Source organism: Neolamprologus brichardi, chromosome 23, assembly GCF_056152115.1.
Source record: "Neolamprologus brichardi isolate AB-2024 chromosome 23, ASM5615211v1, whole genome shotgun sequence".
NCBI lineage: Eukaryota > Metazoa > Chordata > Actinopteri > Cichliformes > Cichlidae > Neolamprologus > Neolamprologus brichardi.
Genome location: NC_142125.1, coordinates 9,113,887 through 9,137,238, shown reverse-complemented (window position 1 = coordinate 9,137,238; position 23,352 = coordinate 9,113,887). Strand labels below are relative to the sequence as shown.

The 23,352-nt window shown below is 38.4% G+C and overlaps 1 protein-coding gene across 2 annotated transcripts; it reads left to right on the top strand.

Annotated features, from left to right (window-relative positions):
- Positions 1 to 1,185: 1,185 nt before the first annotated feature.
- Positions 1,186 to 22,250, top strand: cc2d2a (coiled-coil and C2 domain containing 2A). 2 transcript variants are annotated; one of them, XM_087835975.1, is made up of 39 exons: positions 1,186 to 1,371; positions 1,480 to 1,561; positions 1,803 to 1,856; positions 2,026 to 2,106; positions 2,199 to 2,349; positions 3,747 to 3,844; positions 3,926 to 4,027; positions 4,104 to 4,184; positions 4,276 to 4,458; positions 4,564 to 4,720; positions 4,809 to 4,945; positions 5,430 to 5,561; positions 6,911 to 7,120; positions 7,198 to 7,304; positions 7,405 to 7,545; positions 7,937 to 8,093; positions 8,299 to 8,570; positions 8,831 to 9,008; positions 9,124 to 9,277; positions 9,382 to 9,529; positions 10,676 to 10,814; positions 10,900 to 11,103; positions 11,224 to 11,316; positions 11,408 to 11,499; positions 14,378 to 14,545; positions 14,637 to 14,694; positions 14,814 to 14,923; positions 16,103 to 16,199; positions 17,513 to 17,611; positions 17,695 to 17,871; positions 19,202 to 19,405; positions 19,494 to 19,583; positions 19,686 to 19,799; positions 20,322 to 20,456; positions 20,560 to 20,682; positions 20,759 to 20,817; positions 20,899 to 21,076; positions 21,256 to 21,442; positions 21,571 to 22,250. In XM_087835975.1, exons 3-38 carry the CDS (start codon positions 1,851 to 1,853, stop codon positions 21,439 to 21,441), a joined length of 4,821 nt encoding a protein of 1,606 aa, XP_087692101.1. In that variant the 5' UTR covers positions 1,186 to 1,371; positions 1,480 to 1,561; positions 1,803 to 1,850; the 3' UTR covers position 21,442; positions 21,571 to 22,250. The 2 variants fall into 2 exon arrangements, with proteins under 2 accessions (XP_087692101.1, XP_087692102.1); XM_087835976.1 differs by having other exon boundaries at positions 3,762 to 3,844; positions 21,256 to 22,250.
- Positions 22,251 to 23,352: the final 1,102 nt, after the last annotated feature.

Genomic DNA, 23,352 nt, shown 5'->3' with positions numbered 1-23,352 from the left:
TGGTATAACATTTGACTCTATAATACAGAAGAATTCATGGTCCACTTGGTGACTACAGTGATCAGACAAGCCAAAGAGGTATGAGGTGTATGTTGTGTTGATTGCTTTGCCAAACATAGTGCTGTGTATTTTGACCAAACATCTCCACTTTGGGCTCATCTGTCCAACTGAAATTGTACCAAAAATCTTGCCCTTTGTTCAGATGCAACATGCAAACGTAAACCATGCTGCCAACCTTTTTTAGAGAGTAGAGGTTTTTCCTGGCTTTCCCCTTCCCCGTAAAATCCATACTTGTTCTGTCATGGTCCTGAGTCTTCAACCCAGTTTTTGTGTTTGTTATGGTCTATGTTTATGTCTTTTGAGATCCCTAATCTCTCAAACCAGCTGGATGGAGTGGACTTTTTTTCCATTTCTCAGAGAATTTCAAGGTCTGATCTTATGGTGAATTTGCTGGGATGTCCAGTCCCGAGTAGACCTGAGAAGCGTTGTGTTAACACACACCTGAATGCTCCAGACCAGCAAACTGCTAAAACATCTGCTTTAATAGAGGTGCTCAAACTTGCTGATGATCAATTAATCAATAAATCAACAACTGTACTTAGTGTTTCATAGTAGAAATGCATAGACTCCTGTTCAGATGGCTGTAAGCTTTCTTTCTTTATTAGTAAGGGTAAGAAAATAAGCATCACAGGTCCACTTTAGCAGAAATTAAATTTACTGATATACAAATTCCCTAGTATTGTAATGACACTCATTATTGACCAGAAACCAAAAAAATGTTAAAAACCCAACAACACAATAAATAATAGTAAGAAAATCCCAACACAAAATAAAGCAAGTGAAAAAATAGACAATAACAAACTTAGTACAGTTTTGTTTTTCACACTACATAAGATAGTGTTATATTTTGATATTATTTGTTCATACATTTGACATTTTTATGGCAAAATGTTTTTTAAAAAACACTTAATTTCATTTTCTTTTTCCTCTTTTTTAATTAGTTTGGCTGTACCCGGCATCCTAAATGTGCACGGTACAAAACAAAAAAAACGCATCTGTACCTTCTCGGACTCCGTACTACGCGGGTTCACGCGTCACTAAGCTGTTTGATTGACAGTCAACTAGACGAATGAAATCCAAAACTGCTTGTAAGTTTAGGTTGCATCGGTCGTCTTCCAAGGTAGGTCGAGACGTAGTTTATACCGTTACTAGGCAGCGATAACGGAATTTGTTTGCTTAATGTTAAGTGTTAAATATCTAATAATTGCGGGAAAGGTGCTTATGGATATCTAACTGCAGTAGAGTAGTGGTTTTTATTTCAAACCGCTTACTATTTTTGAGAAAAAGCATCGCAAATCTGGCGTCCAAAAGGTAACTCTTCTGTCTTTGCTCTGAACCATAAATAAGACGCCAGTGAGATGCTAAGCTAAGCTAATTTGTTTCTGTTTTAAAACAATTTCATTTCTGTTTCTGTTGCAGTGATATACGAGAAAAACTGCATAAGAAACGACGAGCTTTCCAAGAAACTCTAGTTAAGAAGAAAAATGAGGACGACGTCCAGGTAAAGTCATAGGCTTGGAAAACTTGGTTATACTTTTATTTATTTATTTTTACTGTGAAGTGACAGCTACCTTGTCAAGTTCCGCCAGCATTAAATGAGCGAGCGTCATTCTTTCCTGACAAGACACAACATGACCCGGAGGAGCCAGGCTCATTTTGAACACACTCAACATCAGAAATGCACACAGGAGCACAGATAAGGGAGATTGTAACGCTTTAGTAAATCTAACTGTACTCGATAGGCTCTGGTTCCTTCTATCAAACTGAGTGAAGAGGACCCACAAACTACAATGGAGGTTGGTGCCCTTAACTAGGTTTTAGCTGCTCATTCCTGCTGGCTGCTGAACACCAACTTCTTCTTACCTTCTTCAGCCTTTCTTCCGGCTTTAGTGCGCTAAATACCAGCTTGGATGCAAGTTTTCATTTTTCTGCTATCCATATAAAGTGTATCTTTGTGTATGCAAGGCGCCTGAAGACGGTGAAGAAGATGAAAGAGAGGCTTTGAAACGCCATTTAAGAGCTGAGAGACAGAAGAGAAAGAAAAGGGTAACGCTTTTGTTATTCACCTCATTTCTGTGATTCCACTAATAGCACAGTTAAAAATTCTAACAGTTTGGATTGCTTCTGGCTTTTATTAGCTGCTTGAACAGTCTTCCCTCCAGAAGTCCTGTGATGCTGATGATGTCAAGGATGTCACTTCCATCCAGCAGTACAGTGCAGATGAGGGACCGTCTGAGAAAGCGGACGATTCAGTGGTTTTATCGAAATCTCGCACTGGTTCTCAGAAAGGTTTATGTTTATGTCTTAATCAAATGTACCTCTACTCCTTCATCATACAAGTAATGAGTGATCTGGTAACAACACGAAACAGTACTCAACTGTTTGTTTTTTTCCCAGGCTATAAGACCATAATAATGATCATCTTTATATGTAGTAGACGTTTCATACAAATATGGAAAACTTGTATTTTTTTATTTAATACAAAAATAAAACATACAAGTCATAAAATCATAAAATTAAAGTGTCATATAGAGAACAGAAGAATTTAGGGGAAGTTACAAAAATTCTTAAAGGGATTAGAAGGGAAAATCACTGTAAAACATACTTTGAGTCATTGTAAAATGCCTAAATTGGTGTGATGTGATACCCTGATTTAGGTTTGGTTAAAAACTTTGCAGCTTAGCTTTGCATAGTCTAGAGGCAATTAAAACGTGCTATTAGAGATCAGTTCAGTTCACTTTTATTTATATAGTATTGATTCACAGCAACAACCACTTCAAGGTACTTTATTTTGCAAGGTAAAGACACTACAATGTTTGAGAGAGCCCAAACGTTTTTAACTGTGAGTGAGAACTCAGTGACGTTGGTAGAGAAGAACACTTTTTTAATAGGAAGGAACCTTTGGACGAAGCCACCATCTGTCACTTGGGAGGTGCAGCGAAAGAGGAGGGGGAAAAAAGGGAGAGTAGAGAGACCTCAAACAACTAACAGTACAAACTCTGAGTGAGAGAAAAGCTGATGATATGCAATCGTATCATACAAATGCTTAGTTAATAATAGAAGGAAGTGAGGGCACGTATAAAGAGAATGAAAGGTAGTTGGCCCAGGTCACATACCTGTGGAGAAAGAGCGGTTGTCTTTTTAGCCAGACTTTTTAACACAATTTTAGGGATAAATGAAGAAGAGGTGTACTGTTACCAGTTTTCAAGAACAAGGGTGATGTACAGAACTGTAGTAGGTACAAAGGGTATAGTTGATAAACCTTACCATGGAACTATGGGAAAGAAATGTTGAAGCTAGGTTAAGAAGGAAGGTGATGATCAGTGAGCATCAGTATAGCTTCATACACGGAAAAAGCACTACAGATTCTATGTTTGCTTTGATAATGTTGATGGATATGTATAGAGAAGCTCAAAAGTTGCTGCTTGTGGATCTAGAGAAAGCATATGATAGGATGGTAGTGAATCTTTCTACGGTATATGGGTTGGAGACTGTGCCACATGGCCTAGGATTCTTAAAAAGCAAAACTCTTTTACTTGGGTAAAGAACTGAAAATTATGTATGATTTAAATCTGTAAACTCTTAATCAGACACTAGGTAACCAAATCTAAGCAGCATTTAATATCAAAATTTGACAGAAGGTAGTTGATGTTGTTTAAGTGAGCCTTAAACAAAATGTTTCACAGTGCTTTGTGCTCCAGGTCTCACCTCAATAACTCAGCACACTCACCATTTAGATGACTTTGTGAAACGACGCTTGGAAGAGAAACTAAAAGCAGCCAGGGTAAATGGAGTTTCTTTTTCTCACACACAACACACAATCTGAGTGAAATTGTTGCTCTATAATCTGTGGCTTGTATTTCAGTCTAAAGGTGAGAGCCTTCAGGATAAGGAGGCCTCTCTCGAGTTTCCCAGTCGTCTCCATAGCCTCAAAGACAGAGACACCGTAACAAGGTTTGACAGAGAGGTGAGCCTCTATCTCACCTTAACTGGGCTCATGTATTGCTTTCCATTGGTAGAAGTTAATTCTTGGTGTTTCACAGGCTGATGCAGACAGAGCTGGAAGACGGGACTCCCCTTCACCCCTCAGCACCAGGGTCAGGTTCAGAGAAGCAGCAAGACAAGTAAGGCATGGATTGAGATTGAAATCCTGTATACAAAAAGCAGTTGTATAATGAAATTTAATGTATTTATTTTTATTCTTTGCAAATACAGGTAGGGAAAGGCCTGCCGACAGCTGAAGAAGCATTCAATTTCTTCACGTTAAACTTTGACCCCGATCCACCAGATGTGATTGAGACGAGCAGCAGGAGAAGGCAAAAACAGAGGAAAACAACAGATGAAGACGAAGAGCATGAAGATGTTGATGAAGATATTCAAGAAGAAAATGAAACCCAGGTAACAGGCCAACCAATATATATATATATATTTTTTGTCAAAATTATTTACCTTTTTTCATTTGCATAAGATGGACTAACTGCCTCATCTTCATCCTTCTCTCAGAGTGAAGAAGCTCCTCTTGTACAAACCCAAGAAGATTTATTTGTCATTGACCAGTCACCCCAGGACTTCTTGGAAATAAAGAAAGCCGAGTATGTCGGGTACCAAAAACTTCTTCAGCGACAAAGCGAACTCCTGTTTACACCCAGCTTTCGAACAGGTATATAATATCATGTCTTAAATATTTGAATTCACATCTGCACCTCCCTCATATGGGGAAAAAAATATATTATGCTTAATTTTCATAGTTCCAACCTCCATCAAACTGCCTGAAAACATGAAACCTCGATACCTGGAGGATGAGGGTCTCTATGTAGGGGAAAGGCCTCCCGTATCCCTGACCAATGAGAATATTCTGGAGAATCGGATTTTGAAAATGGAGGAGGTAACATCAGCTAACAAGCCAAAATTTCCTGAGTAATTTTTATGGTATTTTCAATTTAATTTTTTTTTTTTTTTTAATGTCATTGAGTGAAAGACGTTTTTGATCCCCACACAAAACATGACTTAGTAGAAACCCTGGTTAGCAAGCACAACAGTAAGATGTTTCTTATAGTTGGTCACCAGGTTTTCACGCATCTCAGGGAAAATATTGACCCACTGGTCTGACCTAAATGTACTGCTCTTGTATTAAAGTTTGTGCATAGCAGTGTAACAGTCTGTGTTGTTCATGTTTTTGGAATATAGTTTAAGGAGACACATCGCTTTCTCTTGCATTTTGATTAGAGTGAAGACCTTCTGGGTTTTTGGTTGACATTCTACCTCTCTCCATTAAAATAAAACTACCATAAGAGACTTTTCATTACTTTGTTTTATTATATTATTATCTGTGTATTTATATCCCTACTGTGTTGTTTTTATTTGCTAAGGGGAAGAAGTGGTTTGGAGATGATGGCAGGATCATCGCTCTGCCTAACCCCATCAAGGAATCATCCACAAGACCCCCCCTTTTCCACATGGAGGAGGCCCTAGACCCTGCGCTACAGACTGTGTATAGGAAGGTCTGACACACACACATCAATCATTTGGTTCATTTTCATCATCTAAAGCACTGTTTGCATTCCTACACTGAGGGCGTTGCGATGCCCTCTCTTCTTTTCTAACCTCTTTGCCTTTTAGAAAAAAGCAAAAGGGCAGTTTGGCATTTGGTACAAAGAAACAGAGAGGAGGTATGCATTTGTTATTGGAGGACAGATCAGTGATGGAGGCCAACACATCTGTGATATGCTATCTTCTCAAAATTTACAGCAACATCAAAACTCCATTTGTAGACATTAAAAGTATTGCAAGCTGTGAAATTACATCTGAAGAAGAGCCAGCATTAAAATTAAACCCTAGCTTTTCAAGGCTTTGCTTTTACCCCTTACTTATGATTTTTAAACAAGAAAGAAGAGCATGGCTGTACCTTAACTGTTATTTTATTATTTATTAATCTATCAAATACTTTGATAATTTTTTGAATAATAAAACAACAGTTTTGAAGATCCCTTTAAATTCTTAAGTTAGCTGCTTTGTTTGACAAGCAGTGAAAACAGTTAAATAAGTAATAGTTTCAATAAAAACACAAAAAACCTTTATTGGACTATTTTTTTAGGGTTGTCCTTGTTCCCAGCAAGAAACGGTCATCTTCAGACATGTTTGTCTTTTGTACTGCATTTCCTATCTAGTGATAGGGAATGGATAGGGTAGTGATAGAGTAGTGACAGTTGCCAGGGAATGCCAAACATGATTCAATGCCCACATACTTCCTACTAGATAGCTGACCGGTTAAAGAGGTGCATCTGAAATTTGTGTTGTCACATACACTTTTGTCAAGTGAAGTCTAGTTAATGACTGCATGTGTTACACAGAGAAGAGGAGACACTGGTGATAGCTTAACTTGAGTTGAAGCAGCCTCATTACAATAATATCATTTTAACTTATTAATTATTATTACTTTTATTAAATAATATTAAAAATTAACATTAAAAATAAGTTACAGATACAAAGGGCTTTGAGTTTAAGCACAGTCTTTATCTCTAGGGAAAACAAGTAGTTATCTTCTCTTGTTCATATTTATTTATTAAATTCTGGAGACGGGCACAGCTGTCATACGTGTTCATCCAGAAAACACAGTGTTCAGGGTAGTTAAGTTGGGTGTTTATAGCACATTATTTTCATGCATGACTTTGCATTACAGCACTCCCCTGATGGTGCTTTCAATCTTGCCAGCTATTTCATGCTTCCTTTAAACTGGCACATACTTGGAAACTTGGAAACACACAGGCAAGGCACAAGTGCCAAGTATAATTCATAGTGGTTTTCATTTCCCAGGATAGTGCATGATGGATTGTGTTATTCTGTCTACCAGGCGGTGAAGTCCAAGTATGCAAATCTTTACATTGCTGGTGCAGCAGATCCTGAGGGAGACTACCAGCTTGATGTTGATGTCTCTGGGCTGATCTTCTCCCATCACCCACTTTTCAGCCGCGAACACGTCCTGGGCGCCCGCCTAGCTCAGCTGTACGATCAGTACCTAACCAGGCAACGCAATAATCTCACAGGTCACCTCACTGACAAGGTAAAGTGAGCTATGAAAGGGACTCCAGAGTTTATATGCAGCGGTCAGTGTGTTTAGTGTCTTATTTTCTGCTTTAGTTGAATGGACTAAGGAATGCACTGCGGAATATGCTGGAGAGCCATAGTGGGCTTAACCCCACTCAGGCCTTGCAGCAGAGGATTTCTGAGTATAATCTGGAGGTTAGGTGAGTTCATCCCTTAGCCTCCTACCAAGTCCTTTGTAGCCTAAAAACATGCACTGTAACATTGACTCTTTGAGCAGTAGTGTTTTTCCAAATATTACAGGAATACTCGACATCTCCGAGACAGTGAGCAGGAGAAAGACAGGACTCTCCTGAAAAATATAGTTAAAGTGTGGAAGGAGATTAAAGCCCTGAGAGAGTTCCAGAAGTTTACCAACACACCCTACAAGCTCTACCTCAGAAGGTAACAGCTAAAAGTGACAGAAATTTCAGTGAGGCGGTAACAGTAAAATAATGTGTATATTCTTTATGGGGATGTTTTATGCAACTCCATAAAAATACTAAATGGGGTCTGTTTTGTTTGTCCTATTTTTTTTAATATATTTGTTTATTTATTGTTCCTATGGTCACTTGCTAATGTTAATAATGGCCAGAGTTTTCAAAGTCCCAATCCCTGTGAGCCAAAATCTGAGACTTCCAACACCCTAAATTCTCCCTGATTTAAAATCTGGTATCGTTTTATCACTCATCCATAATCGATATCAGCTGGATAGAGTAAGATTTGCTCTGTAGAGAGTTCTCCAGATTCTTGTCCCAGTGTCATTAATCTGTTGTGCTGTCTATTGCCTCTTCAGGGAGAATGTGGATCGGGTGTCAGATGAGCAGGACTATGAAGATGAAATCTTGGCAGAGGTTGTAGAATTAGAGGCAGAGACTGAGGAAGAATACCAGAATAAATTAGCTGAGTACAAGAAACGGCTGGAAGAATGGAAACTCTGCAGAAAGAAACAGGTGCCTACATTTTTACCTGCATTCTTTATCTAAGTTTCTTTCCCCTGCATACGACACATTTCAATAAAAAATTTTTTAATAAGGATCATGCATGCATTAAAAAAAACAAAAATGTGGTTTAAAGGCAGTCCACCTGACTTTGTATGTCGAATCATAATGTAAAGATATACCCACACACACACCCCCTCATGTTCACTGTTTTCAGAAAGCCAAAAAGAAAAAGCAAAAAAAGAAGAAGAAAGGTCAGGCACAGGATGATACTGAAGGAGAAGATGAAGAACAGGATGTGAGTGAATCAGAAGGACCTACTGACGAACCCCCCCCAAAGCCGGAGCCCCCAGAGAGACCAGACCTTGGCTCCATAGAGCAGCGGGTGAGGGAGAAAACCCTCAGGATACGTAGAAAGCCAGGAGAGGCCATCCTGATTCCTGAGCTGTCTGCATCTGCAAACATCACTGCCAGTGAACTGTGCCCCAGGTAGACACAGCAGAAACACAAAGAGGGTCTAGGTTTCTTCAAAACAAGTATGAACCAATCAGCAAAGAGTAAATATTTGGGTGAAGGTTGTTTTGTTTTTTTTATTAAAATGAAAAAACTTAATACCAGAATATTTGTCACAGGTGGGAATATCACACCTATTTGCAGGTGTTTCACTGCAAATTGCAGTTATGATGATGAACTGCACTTTCACTGTGCAGTTTGTTTGTTTTCATCACGTTTGTTTTCTTCGTGTTTAGGGCCGAAACAGCTCGAAGAGAAGATGTTGCCAGGCGCTCTCTTTTCACCAAGATCCTTTATAATGACAAAGAAGTTTCACGAACAGACAGTCGCTCCCTGAACACCGACTTCAGGGTGCACTTTGGACAGATATTTAATCTCAAGATAGTCAACTGTCCACAAAGCATTAGTTTGCAGGTACAGTAAAGAGTGCTGAACATGCTGCCACTTTATGTATCCACGCATTTACTTGATAAATGACTGCTGTGATCTATTCTAACAATTAATTTTTGTGTTTACTGTGTGTGGACAGGTGTTTGAGGAGATTGGATCATCATGCTCTCTCCTGGCTCAGGTGTTTCTTCCAGTGCCAGAACCCTCTGTCGTGACAGGGAGCGTCCCTCTTGAGGAATTTGAGTTTAGTAGCAACCAGAGAGTGATGTTTGACCACGAGGGAGTTGGAAGTGGTACATTTTTTTTTTCAGATATGAAATATTTGAATATTTTAAGAATACTTTTAATTATACTAACTTATCAACTTCTCTCTCTTACACTCTATACACCTTCTCAGATGTGCCCCTCTCCTTTGAAGCTGATGGCAGCAACAAGCAAAGTCTTTTGACTTCTGGGAAGGTCTCGTGCTGTGTTTCTTGGGGTATCGGGGACGATGATGTACCCCTTGCACCTCCTATTTCTCAACAACCTGGTGGCGTTCACAGGTAGTATCTTTCTTGATTTTTCCTAATAGAATTACGCACACCCCACTTTTCAGTTATTTATTTGTAAAAAATGTTTGGAATCATGTATGATTTTCATTCCACTTCTCACGTGTACACCACTTTGTATTGGTCTTTCACGTGGAATTCCAATAAAATTGATTCATGTTTGTGGCTGTAATGTGACAAAATGTAGAAAAGTTCAAGGGGGCCGAATACTTTTGCAAGCCACTGTGTATATATATTACATACATATATAGTGCTGTCAGCGTTAATCTCGTTAAAATAACGTTAACCCTCTAACTGCATTAACGTGGCAAATCTCCGTTGGCAAGTTAGCGCGGATCACCCCGTGTGTGGGTTGCATGGCTTCAACGCGTTAGCACGGTTAGCTCGTTAACGTGTTAATGAGCTAACTAAAGGACTATTTTGTGTTTTCTTACTGAAAAAGCAAATTTACACCCCCCACCGAGACAGCATAACTTTTCAGCATGTTATAACTGAAGTGATCTGAGAGGGCACCTATTCTTTGCTTTTAAAATAAAGGCTATTGCAGGAGGCTGAGAAGCTTATTGTCCCTTCAGATGGTAAAAACTGTGATTGAAAGGAGGGAAAGCCAGATGCAACAACCACGTACACTGAAAAACAAATCAGAAAACTGAAGTGTATGACAGACTGTGCAATGGCCATCTCTATAAGACTATGGCGTGTCCTTGGGTTAGGATGAAGTGCTATTGTGATACTGATTTTCTGCCTGTTGGTTGGAATTGGTTTATTACTGCAGCAAAATATGCAGACATATGAAAAAGAGAGTTTTCACATGACTGGAGGTTCAGATTGGTGTCTAGGCATCAAGCTCATCACTCCTTGTAAATATGTTGCATATAACATTGGGCCACAATGTGGAAATATGCCCTTGCAAGTAGATGCTGGCATGAAGGAGTTGAAATGGCAGGCAGCAATGCCAGATCAGGAGGATGTGTTTGGTATATGAAGTCGTCAGTGTCAGTCCAACAATGTGTTGGTTTTTAAATTGATCTCTAAATGTTTTACTTTATCTTCTGTGCAATATGAAATATTACAAAATTGCTCAAAGACTTGTTGTTGTTTTTATGTTATTGTCAATACTGATCTGTCTGTGTTTCTTAGTGGCATGGGCCGTCTTGATGCAGTTAGCTACATTGGGGCATCTGGACTATATGACATGAAAAAAATTGGTGAGTGGGCCAGGCAGTCGCGTCTGGATCCAAACGATCCGAAAAATGCCTCAATCATGCAGCTGCTAAAAGTGAGTATCAGAAGACGGCTATTTTTAAGGACATGAACGCATCAAATGAAACATTTTCCCCTGTAAATCTATGTGTTTTTTACAGGTGGCCAGTAGTGGAGAAGTAACGGCTCCAGAGTACTTCCGCCTCGAACATCTCCAGGAGGAGTTTAATTTTGTGACTGATGAAGAGTTAGAAAAGTCTGGAAGGTTTCGTCTGCTCAAGCTAAGGAACCAGGAAGTTGCAGAGTTTCGGAATTACAAATTCATTCCTGCTTTAGAGAGGGAGGTCACTGATACGGTTTTCCAGGTCAGCTTTTCAAAAGTGTATTGCAGAATATTATCAATGTGGTATAATAAAGATGCACAAGCTCTATAAAAGGATAATAGTCTCTTTTTTTTTTTTAAACTTTGGTTAAAATTATTTCAGGAATATGAAAAAAGATTGAAAGAGGGAGAGGTAATTGATACCAAAGAGCATTTGGATTCACACAGAGCTTTAGTGGCCAAATACCTTCAGAAGGTGAGCTTTTTAAAAAAGAAAAAAAATTCATACGCAAGTATTTAGCACACAAGAGACTTAAGTGTTGTGTAATCCTGGCATTTTTCCACAGATCCGAGAATCAGTCATCAACAGGTTTCTTCTTGCCAAGCATCACTACCTCCTGTCTGATTTGGTGATAGAAGAAGAAATACCAACCATTGGGTAAATATGCACTGCTAGCAAAAGCTGAATAGCCTGACTCAAAATATATGAGCTTTTTTGTTTGTGCTGTGTATCTTACGTTTTCAAGTATGGCTATTTCTTTCTTTATTCACCTGTGGTGCAGTGTACATTCACTCAGGTACTCTCCTTAAGTACAGATTTAAGGTATTTGTACTGTACTTGCATCTTGTCATTCAACTGTACTTTTAGTCTACTGCTAATAATCTAATGATGTTGTGTGCAACTGACACAGAAGTCATTTTCCTGTATTAAGTACTTTTATGTTTAGTATTTAACACTTCCAGTGCAATACTTTCTTGTACCAGAGTCATAAACAGTACAGTATTAGTACTTTCAAAAAAGGAACTGATAAAAAATACTTCCCTCACCACTAAAACTAAGGCTAGGAAATTTCACGTTTGCTCAACAGTCATCAGAAAGAGTTGCAGGGTCAGCATAAAATTACACGCTGATGTAACTGTGCATTTTGGCAGCTGCTGGGTTGGCGTATTATTTTAATCAATTTCAGTCCTTGACTATTTTTAAGCAGATTTATATATTTAATAATGTACATCAGTGTCAGTCATGCTGTTGATGTACATTTTTTTTCATTTCTTGTTTTGTTTTTTTTCTATTTTTCTGCTTTTCTTCTTTTCTTTTTTTTCTTTTTTTTTTGTTTGTTTGTTTTACAGTGGTGCAGGTCCAGGGTATGTTCTTAGAGTTTTGCTTTGTTTTTTTGTCTTTTGTGTGTCTCTGTTTCTCCTCTTAGTTTAAACCCTGAATACCAGTGCATGAATGAATATAACAGACTGTTTCCAGTGTTCAATCCTCCCAGGGTTTTGTAAATAATGAAAAAGAATTTAGTCAGAATATGAAGCTAAAGATTTTAAAAGCTGTAAAATTTCATAGAGATTAACACAAATAAAATGGTGAAATATTAGAAGTTGCTAATATAAGAAGTCTTTTAGCATTCTCTTTCAGCAGTACATTATACTGATAGACATCTTTATATGCTCTACTCTATTGTTTTTCTTCCCCATCAGGCTGCAGTAAATGGCTGCCCCTCCCTTAGCATGGTTCTGCCAGAGGTCTGTTCTTAGTAAAAGGGAGTTTTTCCTTCCTACCGTTGCCCAGTGCTTGCTCCTACAGGATCATCTGATTGTTGGCATTTTAAGTCAGTCCAGTTAATTTTTTCAGATTTATTTAAAGTCATTTCAAGGCATCTTACATTAGGGTAAAGACCCTACAATATAAAAATAAACCCCAACAATCAGATGACCTCCTATGAGCAAGCACTTAGTAACAGTGGGAAGGAAAAACTTGCTTTTACTAGACACAGACCTCCTAAGCCTATTGCAGCATAACTAAGAGAGGGTTCAGGCCTACCCGATCTAGCCATAACTATAAGCTTTATCAAAATAGAAAGAATCTTAAAAGTAGAGTGAGTGTCTGTTTCCCAAATCCAAACTGGGAGGCAGATCCAGAGAGGGGCCTGATAGCTGATGGCTGTGCCTCCCATTCCACATTTAAATACCCTAGGAACCACTAGCAAGCCTGCAGTCTGAGAGTGAAATGCAGTGAAATGATATAAATGTAAATCTACAACAGGGCATTATCCAACTGATTTGGTAAATGAAATGGTACTTTTAGAGCACTTTTCTACCTTTACAGAGCACTCAAAAGCTTTTGTGCTACATGCCTAAAAAATGCAAGTGCTTTTGTTATCTAAATTTATGATACACATGCTCACACTCAAATGGATGCAAAAATAAAGGATACAAACAAATAAATGCAATGGGATTCAGTATAGAGGACATGTATACGGTCGCTGGTTTAGCTTAGTGCTTTGAGCAGCCGGTGGCTGCATTACTTCCCCTCTCGCTCTCTCTCCCTCCACTTTCCTGTCATTTCTTCACTGTATTTATCAATAAAGCTGAAAAAGGCCCCCCAAAAAGGGACAAGGATATGTTGACAAACAAAGTGGAGGAGTCAGAGATTAAATCACAGTCCTTCCAACTGGTACTCTACCTGTGCTACATCCTGAATCATAGCCATTCTGTAAAATACCAGATTATATTCCTGCACATTTATACCAGGGCTGTCACAATATCCAAATTTGACTTCACATTTATCAAAGAATAAATTGTGATATTTATTACAATATCCGTATAATTTGGGGTGGAAAAAAAGTATTTAAAAAAAATTATTAAAAAATTATTATTATCATTGTTGATGTTGTTGTATCCTGTCTTTTTGTCAGATCAGTTAAACAACTGTTAACAACTATAATTATACAAAAGCTTGCAAAGGGAAGAATTTCTGATATTAACAATATTATTCTGTGCGTTATTAATACAATAACTGTTTAATTTTAAATATCACAATTATTGTTCAATACACACTTATTGTGATATGCCTATTTTAGACTTTAGATACAGGATAAGCAGCACAGTATGTTTCCAGCGGTTCTTGTTAATGCCATTAAAGGTTACTTTAAATTTTCAATTCAATTCATTTATATAGCACCAAATCAGAACAACAGCTGCATCAAGGTGCTTTATATTGCAAGGTAAAGGCCCTGCAATAATACAGAGAAAAGCCTAGCAATCATATATACCCCTATGAGACAATGCTTTGGTGACAGTGGGAAAGAAAAACTTCATTTTAACAGGAAGAATCCTTAATGATATTGACATATAAAACTACAAATTCCTGGAGGGACTGAGTACTGTTGGTGGTAACCCCCGACCCAGAATTAGAGCAAAAAGCTTTGTCATATTGCCACAAATTCTTATCTACATTACAGTAAGATTTAATTTTAAATGAATAGCCCTGCAGGCTGTTGACTAAGTGATTACATGTTTGTTGCATTTATCAGGATTTTAGGAATAAACCTTTTCAAACTGGCTGAACCAAAACGACCACTGAAACCTCAGAGGAAAGAAAGAAAGAAGGTGACGGCCCAGAATCTGTCTGACGGAGACATCAAATTGCTTGTTAACATCATCCGGGCTTATGATATCCCAGTCCGCAGGCTTCAGAGCAAGTGAGTTCAGCCATTCAAATTTAGAAACAAGCATATATGTTTAGAAATCTTACTGGACGTTGAACTGTGTTTTAATGGGTTTCTATTGTAGTAAACCAGGACAGTCATCTCATAGTGCCCTTCAGGGCAGCATTGGGCTTCTCGACCAGGTACAGCACAAAGTCTAATCTTATTTTGCTTTATACAAGCAGCCGAGCATAATCTGATAACAATACAGAGTCTCTATAATCAGTGTCAAGTATGTGGAGTATTTGTGTGTCTAATTTAGATACAGGTGAGGCCATTTGTGGAGGTTTCCTTCCAACGCACAGTACTTCAAACAGCCACAGCTGATGGACCAAACCCATGCTGGAACGAGGAGCTGCAGCTGCCTTTTAGGTGAGTTGGGTTTTTCTTTTTTTGTTTGTTTGTTTGTTTGTTTGTTCTTTGGGGGGAGGTCTCTTTTCCTTGGGGGGGGGGGGGGGGGGGGGGGGCTTTGTGTTGAATGATCTCTCTGGTTGGACTGTCAGATTTGTAGATTTCCACTATTTAGTGTCCCAATATAAAGAGGAATTCAGAATATAAATACCTTAGCATTTTTGATGCATATTAAACTGTAAATAAAAAAACTGTAAAAATGTTGGACAATCTTGTTGATAAACTATAACAAAGTAATAATTTTCTTGTACAGGAATAGGAAAATAAATAACGTTCTTATGTGTTTTGAAGGAAAAACTTTATATGAGACACTTTTCTCTCCATCCTACATCTTTATATCCTCAGGTTTATTACTACCAGCTTTGTGGTCTCACAGAAGTGCTGTGTTGCTGTTTACTTCTGTGGCTCTCACTGGGAAACTGCCATTTTACTTCACTTCTCTGCTAGTGCTCTGGGACTCAAACTGAGTCCATTAAGTCCCAGTTGTTGCAAATCCTTCAAGTCTATACTGAGTTTGGAAGACATTTAGTTTCTATGCTCTGGCCAACTATAACTCTTTACAATACACCCTGAAGTGTCAGTTTACATTTATAGTTACAAGGCGTTTAGCCTCAGCACCTTTTTTACTTGATGCTGTATGTCGTATAACTGATCCTAAGTGCATGTTGTTATGTTTTATTGGATTCCTTTTTACTCTGCTTCTTTAATTATTAATTATCTCTTTTATTGTTTTTTATTTTATTTTATTTTAGATGCCCATTATAATTGTAAATGGGAGGCTAGCTGTGTGTGACTTTTAATTAACAGTTTAAAGATTTTCTTTTTGTTTTCTGTTATTCATCCACAAAAACTCAGGCATGCACAAAAATAGTTGTTGTTTAGGATCTCCTCATGCCTTTGTTCCCATCCTGCACAGGCTCATTTAATCAGGATGAAACTGAGCTGGCTAATGCAGTGTATCACAAAGTGAAAGCTTGGTGTTTTTGACCAGATACCATTATAAGAGAGACTTTTTGAGCACTTTTCATCAGATTTGACTGGTGATTCTAAACATGCATTTTCCCATCATTGTTTTTCAAAATAACTGCCCAGCACAATGGCTGCTGAGTGGTGTTACTTACCTAATGTTCCTCTCTACAGCGCTCCAAATGGTGACTACAGCACTGCTAGCCTGCAGTCAGTCAAAGATGAGGTTTTCATCAACATATTTGATGAAGTGGTACATGAGACTGTGATGGTGAGTAAACACTGTTCACTTTGTCTCACTTCTCACATCCCTCCATTGTCTTCCTGTCAGGTTTAGATTTCAGTTTAAGATCCTGGTTTAATATCCGTGAATCAAATGGTAAAAAGTTTATTTATATAGCACATTTCAAACTATGCTTTACAAACTAAAATGCAACAAAAATAAATAAAATGCACGACAGTGATGCAATAAAAGAGAAGGGATAAGACTAAAACAACAACAAGGCTGTAAAAACAAAAAATGTTGGGGTCATAAAAATGTGTCTTCAGTAAAGATTTAAAATGTTCCAGCGTTTGTGCAGATCTAATATTTAGAGGCAGACTATTCTAGAGTCTGTGTCCTGCCACAGAAAAGGCTCTCTCGCCATGAGATTTCAGTTTAGACTGTAAGTTTGAACCCTACAGTTCTTTCTGGAGCATTAAAAAAAGAAGCACAGATAGACAAGAGGGGACTCAGCCATTTAGAGATTTAAAAACAAGGAGTAAAAATGTAAATTGGATTCTGTAAGGAGCAGGAAGCCAATGTAAACAGACCAACACTGGAGTTCTATGCTCCTTCCATTTCGTACCAGTCAGCAGATGAGCAGATCCATTTTGGACCAATTGGAGACTATAAATAGAAGACTGGTACAGAGAAATGCAGTACTCCAGTCTGCATGTAATGAACAGATGAATAACACGTTCAAAGAGATTAGCTGGAACATATGGCTTTACTTTGGCTAGCTGTCTCAGATGGAAAAAGCTAGTTTGGACTACTGCACTCACCTGTACAGGTTTAAAAGAATCATCAAGTTACACATCAAGGGTTTTAATATCTGTCTTACAATAAGAGCACTGTCAATGACAAAAATGACAATCTCTGTTTTGTTTTCATTTAATAAAAAAAAAAAAAAAAAGAAACTAAGGACATCCACTGTTTAACGTCTTGAAGACAGCATAATAACAGCTAACAGTGAGCCAGTCCCTGAATTTAAAGTCAGATAAGTGAAATAAAAGGTTATACTGTGAAAAATGGCTTATGTTTAATTTCTGTTAAATGTGAATTTCTATCTATGTAGACAGCAACACATATGTCATTTTAGTGATACAATACAATTAATTTCTGTATTATCAGATATTAATGTAAATACCAACTTGACTTTGGCCTTTATTGATATCTCCTAAAGACCTTTGTGACTATTTTTGTGGGTTTTTATGCTCTTCAAGAGTTAATATAAAAAGAAATTTGACAAAATTCTGCATCCTCACCCTCATTGTGTCATACCAGTACTTGCTGCTTGAATTATTTGTATTTTTGCTCCTCAGAATGACAAAAACAGAGGGAAATCAATTCAAACCCACATAGAGAAGCGCTGGTTGGGCTCAGTCAAGATTCCTTTCAGCACAATTTACTCTCAGTCCAAGGTGCGTCTACGATTTAAGCAGACATGATGTACACACACTAAATGGCTGTGACTGACTGGACTTCTCACTGACATTTCTCTTAGATTGATGGGACATTTAAAGTGAACACGCCAGCTGTGCTGCTGGGTTACAGTAAGGAGAAGAGCCACTTCACTAATAGTGGTTTTGATATCTTGAGAAGTCTGAGTGAGGGAACATTTATCACGCTGTTCATCACTGTCGATCCACAGCTGGTACCTGGAGAGTCTGTTAGGGAGAAGGTAAGTTTAAACGGCAACCTCAAGAAACCTCTTGTCATTCAGCATCATGTTTTGGTAATCTGACTTTGCAATGAGTCTTTAGAGAAGCTTTTCTCTATATATAAAGGAGACCTATTATGCTCATTTCTAGCTCCATGTTTTGATTTGATTACTGAAGTAGCTTTGCATGATTCTCTGGTCACAATAATTTTTACTTTACTTGGTCTTAGTGCAGTTCATCTACAGTCTGGAACAAGTAATTTTACCTACTCACTTTTTCAGCCATTTGCCATCTGATTGGTGGGGCTTCTGTGCTCAAATACTGAGCTATGTCCATGAGATAACCATGTTCGGAATATCTCTTCCCTTTGACATACAGAGCTCAAAGAAGGAAAAAGAAAAAACTAAAACCAAAGGAAGAGTTTTGGGTTTAAGGAATGCCTTTAATAAAGGCTGACCTCTTAAGATTTATTCTTTGCTCAGAATAGGTCATAGCGTTGTCAAGTAATACATAAGTGATACATAAAGTAATAATGAATGATTTATAGCCATTTGACAAACAAAAACTTTTAAGTAAGGAAGCCCCATTTTTAAAAAATTACTTAGTCTCACAATCCCGGTGATGTTCAGGGCGCTGGCAAGATGGACTTTTGGCCATTTACAATGGAAATGTGCTTAGAAAGGCTCATTCTATTATTAATTGTGTGAACCATCCACTTCACAGTGAGTTTGAGTTGTTGCCTTCCGGCCGCCGTTTTAGAGTACCTCCGAGAAGGACTAAAAGACTCCAGGTCTCTTTTATCCCTACTGCGTCTTGTCTCCTTAATGGCAAATAATTGTCCTTGAACTTTCTATCATTATTATTGTTATTATTATTTTATAGTATTGTTCTGTTTATTTTTATCCTCCTGCTGCTAAACTAATTTCCCCTTGTGGGACAATAAAGAAATTGAATTGAATTGAATTCATTGGTGCCAAGTGAAATTTTCTCTGTGTAGGAAAAGCCCTGCTCATTGTTTGAAACTTTTTTTTATGTAATGTAAGAAAATGAGCAAAGCAAAGTATGTCTGCTTAAGTGTTTAAATAGATCCTATACATGTTAGACACTTGCATGCATGTTTCTTATTTTTGAAACAATTTGTTATGAATTAATTTCCTCTTATTTCTGTCATCCTCTTGTATCGCTTATTTGCTTTTGCTGCATGTACTAGATAAAGGAAATGAAGGTAACTGCTCCATTAGAGTATTTATCCTCCTTTAATCACCCATTCATGACACAACATTTGAAGTTACTTCTTTTTAGCTATCGCTCTGTGCCCTTGTTCATTGTTCATTTGATCTTCTCTTGCAGTTTGACACCCAAGAGGATGAGCGCTTATTGCAAGCTTCAGAGAGATTTGAGAGGGACGCAGCTCAGAGATACCCAGAACGACCCTGCATTACCACAGTCATAGACCTCAGTGGGAAGACGGTCTTCATCACACGTTACATTCGACCACTCAGTCCCCCAAAGGAGCTACTGGATGAATTCCCCAATAACCCATTGGAAGCCACGGTCAGTGTGATATTACTTAATGTAGAAAACGTCTTCGGTATAATAATAGATATAATTTGCTGATGCACTGATATTTATCCCCGCACAGCCCCTCGTTGCTAGATTTGTGTCACTCATCCCTTCTCTGCCTGACCAAGTTTCATTTTCTGCAACCTGCGATCTTTGGAGCACCTGTGACGTAAGTGAATTTTCTTCAAGATGCCAGCATTGTATACAGAAGGGCAGTGCTCATATTATAGTACCTTTTGGTAGCTCCTTTTTTGTTGTTGTTTGTTTTTAGCAATTCCTAACCCTTCTAGCGGGTGATGAAGAGGAACACGCTGTACTGTTGTGCAACTACTTCCTGTCTATGGGCAAGAAAGCCTGGCTTATAATTGGCACAGCCATACCGGAGGTGGGTGACATTTATTTCTTAAACCTGAAAACATTTCATGTGTGTCACAGTAACAGTTTTAAGTAGAGCACAGCTTTAAAAACTTGCACATAGACTGTAAATAAATGTTGAAGTAATTACCATTAGCAAGCTGTATTCATAGACTGCTATTCTTTAAAAACATACCAAACAGGGGTAAGAGGTCCTTGCCTCAGTGTTAGTTTTGGTCAGTTCCATGTTAGTTTTTATTGGCTAAAGACAAGCAGACAGCTAGCGGCTCCACCCACTTTGACCCACAGTCTCTAAGCAATATAGTTTAAAAATGTTTTATTTAAAAAATTAGTAGAGACCAAAACAGTTTTTGTTGGCTGTGAATATGCTTCTCTTTGCTGTAAAGTTCCATAGTTTAATAATGGAGTCTATGGGGACTGACTTGTGCAACCAGTCTTCAGCCACCACTGCAAGAACAGCTATTTTTGCTGCTTCGTTTTTCAGACTTGTTCTTGCAGCAGCACTAAGAGTTCTAAAATCTTCCCTCCTCAGGGACCCACGGCTTATGTCCTGACCCTTGAGCAGAACCTCTACCTTATCTGGAATCCCAGCAGCGGTCAGTTTTACGGGCAGTACGACACCTTCTGCCCACTTCAGGCAGTTGGCTGCTTGGTCAATCCTGACAATGTGAGTAAAGATTTATACATTTATTTACTTTTCATCATTTTTACAATTTTGCATAGTTTTATATTCATGTCTGCTTTTTGTTGTGTGTTTTTTTTTTTTTAAGGTTTGGTTCAACATTCAACAATATACATCACCAATGAGGGTCAGTTTTGACATCTCAAAAGCTCATTTGTGGAAACCGTTTTTCTCCCGAACTTTCTCCCACCCTGGACTGTCTAGCATACAAGTAAGTGTTCAGTATTTCTGTATAAACCTATTTTTACTTCTTTGTTTGTTTCTCTAATATTTGTCATTGTCTATAGCCAGAGGAGCTGGTGTATCGTCGTACAGACAGGGCAGCTGCAGCAGAGCTTCAGGACAGGCAAGTAAAACAGCAGAAACTGTCGCTTCTCAAAACAACCACGGGCTAAACGCAGCACATGCACCATGTCGGTCTGAATAGAATCGAGAGGATCCTGAAGGAGAAGATAATGGAGTGGCGACCTCGTCAGCCAACCCGCTGGAACCGCTACTGCACCACCACCCTGAAACAGTTCCTGCCCAAGCTGGAGCTGATCCGAGGACAAGATGTGGCTGAGGGACACCGCCATGAGCTACAGAGCCTGCTGGGAGACTACAGAGTAAGTCTGAAAAAGGGCGTGCCTCCGCAAGAAGCTACTCTGAGTCACTGTGTTGTGTCATGGATCTTAAGTCCAGTGCTGAAGAAGTTGGCCGAAAGCGTGTGAGCTCACTTTGAAAAATTCATATCACTAACAGTTTTTTTTGTTTTCTCTTTTTTTCTCTCTCTTTTCCTATAAAGATTTCAGGATTCCCCCTCAATCTGGCGTTCTCTGAGATCCGGCCCATTATAGAGGCAGTGTACAGCACTGGCATTCACAGTGTTCAGGCATCAAATGTGGAGTTTGCCCTGGCTGTGTATGTGCACCCCTACCCAAATAACGTCATGTCAGTGTGGATTTACTTGGCCTCACTCGTCCTCACATGATGTAAGACTCATCTGACTGTTTATCAAGCTTCAGCTTTATTAAAGCTGATGTTTAATGCAAATTACTGTAGATCAAGTTATCTTCATGAACTTTGCAATATTTTTTTGTACTTTTTTTTTTGTATTCAGCTTTCCATATGTACTGGCCCATCTCACGATGTCTCCTTCATACTTTGAGTCAGCGTGAATCGGCTGCTGATACCAGCTCATTCTACCAGCTGTGACAAGAGCACTATGAAAAAAAGCACAACTATAGAAAAATTAGTCAGGAGGGATAAGGAGAGAGGAATGGTCCGTGGAAAGCACTTGCAAAACGGTTCCCTGTTGCCTCTCCGGTGCTTCCGATGTTACTTTTGTTACACCAAAGCAGCAGAAATGGCCTCACAGTGGTTTCTGCTTCCGAACTAGAGAGACTGAGACTACCCATCATTTTTAATCACATTTTTAAGTTAGGTTTTATTTATGTAAGCAAAAAAGACATTTGTGTTCATGAAATGGTCAGAAATAAACTGTAAAATGTATAAACATTTTCAAATCAGCTAAATTGTATTTGAATTAAATGCATAAACTTCTGTCACCACAGCTTGTTTGCTTTAAATATATCCAGACACTCTGAGTCGCGCCTCGAAGGTCTATATGTATGTGTATCTATATATGGTAGAGCGAATTTAATGGTGGAGCTCACTTATTCACTTCACAATTTCAAGTCTAAACCTTCCAAACAATAAGTAATAAATGTTAACAATTTCCATCTGGCTAGTGATTAAAACCCTGTAAACCAAAACCAAACAAAAAATGCTTGCTTATTAAAAGATTTATGGTTTACCTTTTTCGTGTGCTGTTTTCAGTCATAAGTTGGCTCCTTAAATTGGCACTAAGACTTTGAGAACCCCCCTTTAGATGGGTGTTACTTTCCACAGCAGGGCCCAGATGTTGCTCTGTGCAGACATCTGCAGATAGGCTCCAAGTGAAGCTAAGTAAACATATAGTTGGAACAACTATTCGTTCAAGGAGTCCAATCTCAGTGTTTGAGGGAGAGGTCGCTGCATGTGAGCAAAATTTCTCAGAACTGTTTTTTTTATTGATTTTAATCTATGACCTATCTATTCCTTTTTTTTTTTTTTTTTTTTGCCTGTCCCATTTGGTTCTTTAGCCATCAGAATTGTTGTCTGAAGACCAACAAGGATACCCAATGGATTTATTTTGCCAAATGGATCATCATGGCATTGCCGTATTGGTCCATTTGATCGACCTTTGTTTTTATTATTTATTTTATTTTATTTTCAGTTGTTACAGACGGGACAGACAGACCTATCTATTCCTGACCTGAAGGGAAGTGGGACTCTTCCAGAATGATCTCCCATCAATACGATGAGGGGTTACTGAATGGGTTGAGTGTGAGAATGTTGTGAATCAGTCTTCAGAGTACTCAGATCTCAACTCAAGTGAACACATATGAAAGACTGTACCAAAAACTTGGAGAACACTCTTTAAAACAATCACCAAAACACCAGCTGAAGGAATTGTGTTCATCCATCAGACTTCCAGAGACTTGAAGAATCAATGCAGAGATACAGGGTGCAACATAACCAATGGTCCTGTGGCTTGGTGAGAAATGTGTGTTAGTCAAGGTGACTGGACAGCAGCTCACTAATAATTGAGGGTTTGTTTTTTTTTCCTTACAGTCAGCATTTTTATATTAATTTACCAACAAAAGTCCTTCATCAAACTGCCAGTTTATAGTTTAAATGTGAAGAAAAGTGACAGCATAATTAAATTAAGAAACTTAAAAAAAAGATGCTCGTATGCAGACTTTGTTGGGTTTGCCTTGACATTTTTTAAATGTGGCAGATTTCTTATAAACATCCCTTGAGGCTGTCGGCAGCCTTTCTAGCAGCAAGACCTGCTGCA

Coding starts and splice junctions, on each gene's coding strand:
- cc2d2a (XM_087835975.1), top strand. Junction 9,009..9,123: donor CACAAAGCATTAGTTTGCAG/GTACAGTAAAGA, acceptor GTGTGTGGACAG/GTGTTTGAGGAGATTGGATC. Junction 11,317..11,407: donor TGGCCAAATACCTTCAGAAG/GTGAGCTTTTTA, acceptor ATTTTTCCACAG/ATCCGAGAATCAGTCATCAA.